The 4,517-nt window shown below is 38.4% G+C and overlaps 1 protein-coding gene across 1 annotated transcript; it reads left to right on the top strand.

Annotated features, from left to right (window-relative positions):
- Positions 1–548: 548 nt before the first annotated feature.
- Positions 549–1,905, top strand: LOC138902799 (uncharacterized). The gene is made up of 3 exons (XM_070190700.1): positions 549–1,083; positions 1,259–1,320; positions 1,423–1,905. The coding sequence occupies exons 1-3, from the start codon at positions 549–551 to the stop codon at positions 1,903–1,905; spliced, it is 1,080 nt and encodes a 359-aa protein (XP_070046801.1).
- Positions 1,906–4,517: the final 2,612 nt, after the last annotated feature.

The following is a 4,517-nucleotide window of genomic DNA, read 5'->3' as shown; positions in this document are numbered from 1 at the left end:
TTCGCAGTTTCTTGGGCATAGCTGGGTATTACAGAAGGTTTATGGAGGGGATCTCTTCTTTTGCCTCTCCACTGACAAAATTGACGCAGAAGGCAGCTAAATTTTAGTGGTCGGATACTTGCAGAAAGAGCTTTCAAGAGTTGAAGTCGAGGTTGACCACGATACCGGTGTTGACCTTACCGGAGAGTACAAATGGGTTTGTTGTGTATTGTAATGCTTCAAGGGTTGGACTTGCATGTGTATTAATGCAACATGGCAAGGTGATCGCTTATGCTTCTAGGAAACTCAAGAACCATAAGAAGAATTATCCAACACATGACTTAGAGCTTGCGGTGGTGGTGTTTGCAATGAATATTTGGCGTCACTATTTGTATGGGGTCCATGTGGACATATTCAGAAACCATAAGAGTCTTCAATACATCTTCAAGTAGAAGGAGTTTAATCTAAGGCAAAGGAGAGGGATTGAGTTACTCCAGGACTACGACATCGATATTCTATATCATCCGGGGAAGGATAATATTGTGGCGGATGATCTTAGCCGGAATTATATGGGTAGTTTGGCTCATTTTATTCTATACCGAAAGCCGTTAGCCAAGGAAGTTCACCGTTTGGCTAGTTTGGGAGTTCGGCTTACGGACTCTAGCGAAGGTAGGGATATTGTGCAAAATAGGGCTGAATCATCACTCGTAGTGGAAGTCAAGGAGAAGCAATATGATGATCCGTTATTGGTGCAGTTGAAGGAGGGGATTCATAAACATAAGACCATGGCTTTTTCTCTTGGCATGAATGATGGTATGCTAAGGTACCAAGGACGATTGTGTGTTCCAAATGTAGATGGTCTCCAGAAGAGAATCATGACTGAGGCTCACCGCTCCAAGTATTTTATGCACCCAGGCTCTACGAAGATGTACCATGATCTCAATAAGTCTACTGGTGAATGGAACGAAGAGGGATGTGGAAGACTATGTGGTGAGATTCCCAAACTGTCAGCAAGTGAAGGCCGAGCACCAGAAGCTCGGTGGTTTGGCACAAAATATAGAAATTCCAATGTGGAAGTGGGAGATGATCAACATGGACTTTGTGGTAGGTTTGACTCTCACACCTCGTATATTTGATTTGATTTGGGTAATTGTGGACCGACTCACGAAATCAACACACTTATTGCATGTCAAGGCTACCGACACAGCAGAACACTACACTCAGTTATATATCAAGGAAATAGTCAGGTTGCATGGCACTCTAGTTTCTATCATCTTAGATCGAGGGGCGCAGTTCACCGCTAACTTTTGGCAGAAATTTCAGCAAGATTTGGGTACTCAGGTGAATCTTAGTACAACTTTCCATCCACAAACCGATGGGCAAGCAGAGCGGACTATTCAGGCGCTTGAGGATATGTTGCGTTCTTGTGTTCTTGACTTCAAGGGTTGCTGTGATGATCATTTGCCGCTCGTAGAATTTTCCTACAACAACTGTTATCACGCCAGCATTCAGATGGCATCGTTCGAGGCTTTATATGGTAAGAGATGTAGATCTCCCATTGGTTGGTTTAAAGTTGGCAAAGCAGAATTGACCGGGCCAGGCCTCTTGTATCAGGCTATGGAGAAGGTCAAGATCATTATGGAACGGTTGAAAACTGCTCAGAGTCACCAGAAGTCCTATTTTGATGTGCGTCGCATAGATTTGGAGTTCAAAGAGGATGATTGGGTATTCTTGAAGATTTCTCCTATGAAGGTTATAATGCGATTTGGGAAAAAAGGGAAATTAAGTCCCAGGTATATCAAACTGTACAGAATCATACAAAGGGTTTGTCAAGTGGCCTATAAGCTTGAGTTACCTCCAGAGATGTCCTTAGTGCTCCCTGTGTTTCATGTATCTATGTTGAAGAAGGTGATTAGAAACCCATAGCTCGTCGTTCCGGTAGAGGCTATTGAAGTTAATGACGAATTGGCTTATGAGGAGATTTCGATTTCCATTCATGATAGACTAGTTCGAAAGTTGAGGAATAAAGAGATTGCCTCCATGAAAGTGCTATGGCGAAAGCAACAAGTTGAAGAGGCCACCTGGGAGGCCGAGGAAGAGGTAAAAAGGAAATACCCTCACCTGTTTGTGTAACTATATTGTTGTGTTTCAAAAGAATGTTAGGAGTTTACTTTCTATGAATTATGTTCAACTTGTACAGTTTATGCTAAAAGCCCCTTTTGGTAATATAATGCCTATGATGTTATGGTTGGTATTTTTTTCATGCTATGATACGTCGTTGTGTTATGAATATGTTGCTAGGACTGGTTTCTAGGGCTCTCTGATTGATGGATAGGCCTAAATACAGGAGAGACTGCAGAGAAATTTTTGAAAATTTAGGAAGTTAGTCAAAAATTTGAAACTTCTGGTGTGGGAATGAAGAGTTGAGTCACATTGGGTGTCTATGGTGGACTTTGACAATCATTCGAGAACGAATGATCCTAAGCGGGGGGACAATGTGAGGCCCCGTAAAAATTTTGCAAAGAATTTGAGGTTTTGTGGTGCCGAGGTAGGCTAATGTGTTTGAAAGGTTGTAGATAAAGCTCACCGCGGTACAAAAATTTTGGGTTGTGCAATGCATTATTGAGTTGGTGGAAAATTTGCAGAAAAATGGCAATTATGCGGTCCATTTCGCGACTGCAGATCCATTCCGCTGACTGCAGAACTGTCGTTGATTGAACCACAAGAAAGCAATTTTGGAAGGAGATTTTGCTATCTAGTATGCGAACGCGAAATCATTCTGTGGACTGCAGAATCGACCGCCCATTTTATCAGGACATCCCAATTTTGGTGAACCATTCCGCGGTCCAGTTCGCGGTGCCACACATCCATTCTGCGACGCATTACACGATTGCAGATTTGATTCATGGGATATTTTTGAGAATTTATTAACCCAACTCTATTTTGATATAAGCCTTTAGGGGGCCGTTTTTGTGAAAGAATCAGCTCATTTTAAAAGGGATAAACACTCTAGAGAGAGAGAGAGAGAGAGAGAGAGAGAGAGGAGGAGGAGGAGGAGCTCCAACCATTCTACCTTTTTGATTCTTGCTCTATCTTGAAGATTCAAGGAAATCACTCACAAGGTCTTCAACCAACCAGGTAAGTTCTCGTCCCTAAGCTCTCATGCAAAATCCGTAATGGGTTTAAGTATGGGTTTTATCATTTTGGGTCTTATGGGATGGTGATCGAAAGCCATAAGCCCTCTATTTCAAAATTTGGGGTGTGTGAGAAGAATGTGAGGTGTGGTTCTTGATTTGGGGGTGTGTCGTTGGGCATGCATGTATCGATTAAGGTGTTATGAAGGTTGTTGAACTGTCATGGGTTGATTGTTGTTTGAAATTGGTTGTGGGGTGAAGGAATTCTACCATAAAAACCTTGTTGTCAAATTCGCACACTTAATGTTTGATGAAATGCCAATAATGGCTAAACCTATGAACACCTCCCTATTGACACTCAATTTTGACCATCCGTATTAAAAAATAATTTCTGCAGGCTTCCTAATAAAATAAAAAAAAATAGCTTTTTGCATATTATTTAACTTTAATGCAATTTATTGATAATTATTCCTATTTTTACAAAATATAATTTTTTATTATTTTATTGTAATTAGTTAAATACTACCATTTTTGTGCATTTTTCAAAATTTTAAATAATTTATTGATAGTTGTCTTATTTTTTAAATATTAGGATATTCTATCAATTTATTTTCCTTTAAAAAAATTAATAATTACTACAACACAATTGTAGTAATTACATTTTAAATAAATAGTATAAGATTTTTTAATTAAATAATCATATTTTAATTCACAGCACAATCTATTTAAATACATGGAAGCCAGTAGCATTTATCTCAAAAATATGAATCAAATCCGGTCAAAGACAATGCCGCGTCAACACACTTGATGTGACAAGACCTTTTCACATAACAAGTCACTTAATGTGACAAGTCATTAGATGTGGCATGCTCTTCATTTACCCAATGGGTAAAATTTCTACCCAGGTAAAGGCTATTCTTTGTCCCATTTCAAAGCTTAACACGTAAATCAATAAAATTGTACTGATATGCAAAGTATACACGGGTAAAATAAAGAATACGCGACATTTGGCTATTAGTATATCCATGGTTTATATTGGTGGTATCACTCCTGACCACATATTTTTTCCTTTACATTTTACTTTTATTTTAGTTAAGGAGCACCACATATTTAATTTACATATATTTTTATTTATATCTATATTCTAATTCTTGCTAAGTAAAAGGCCCCCCAAAAAACCCTAAACATTTAGGACCCGGCCATAGATTTTGTCAAAATAAACTTGAATTTTTTTTGGCAAACACATATTTGGTCATAAATTTTATCTATATTTTGGTCAAATTCTAAATCCCAAAACCAATTCAATAGCTGGTTTTTGGACCAATATATCACTATTATATTTTTTAAAAATTACTTCAAACTTTTATATTTTATAAAAGAGCCCACCATTTATTATTTTGTAAC

The sequence above is a fragment of the Nicotiana tomentosiformis genome, chromosome 12, assembly GCF_000390325.3.
Source record: "Nicotiana tomentosiformis chromosome 12, ASM39032v3, whole genome shotgun sequence".
Taxonomy (NCBI): domain Eukaryota; kingdom Viridiplantae; phylum Streptophyta; class Magnoliopsida; order Solanales; family Solanaceae; genus Nicotiana; species Nicotiana tomentosiformis.
The sequence above is the reverse complement of the archived record's forward strand: the minus strand, read 5'-3'. Positions and strand labels throughout refer to the sequence as shown.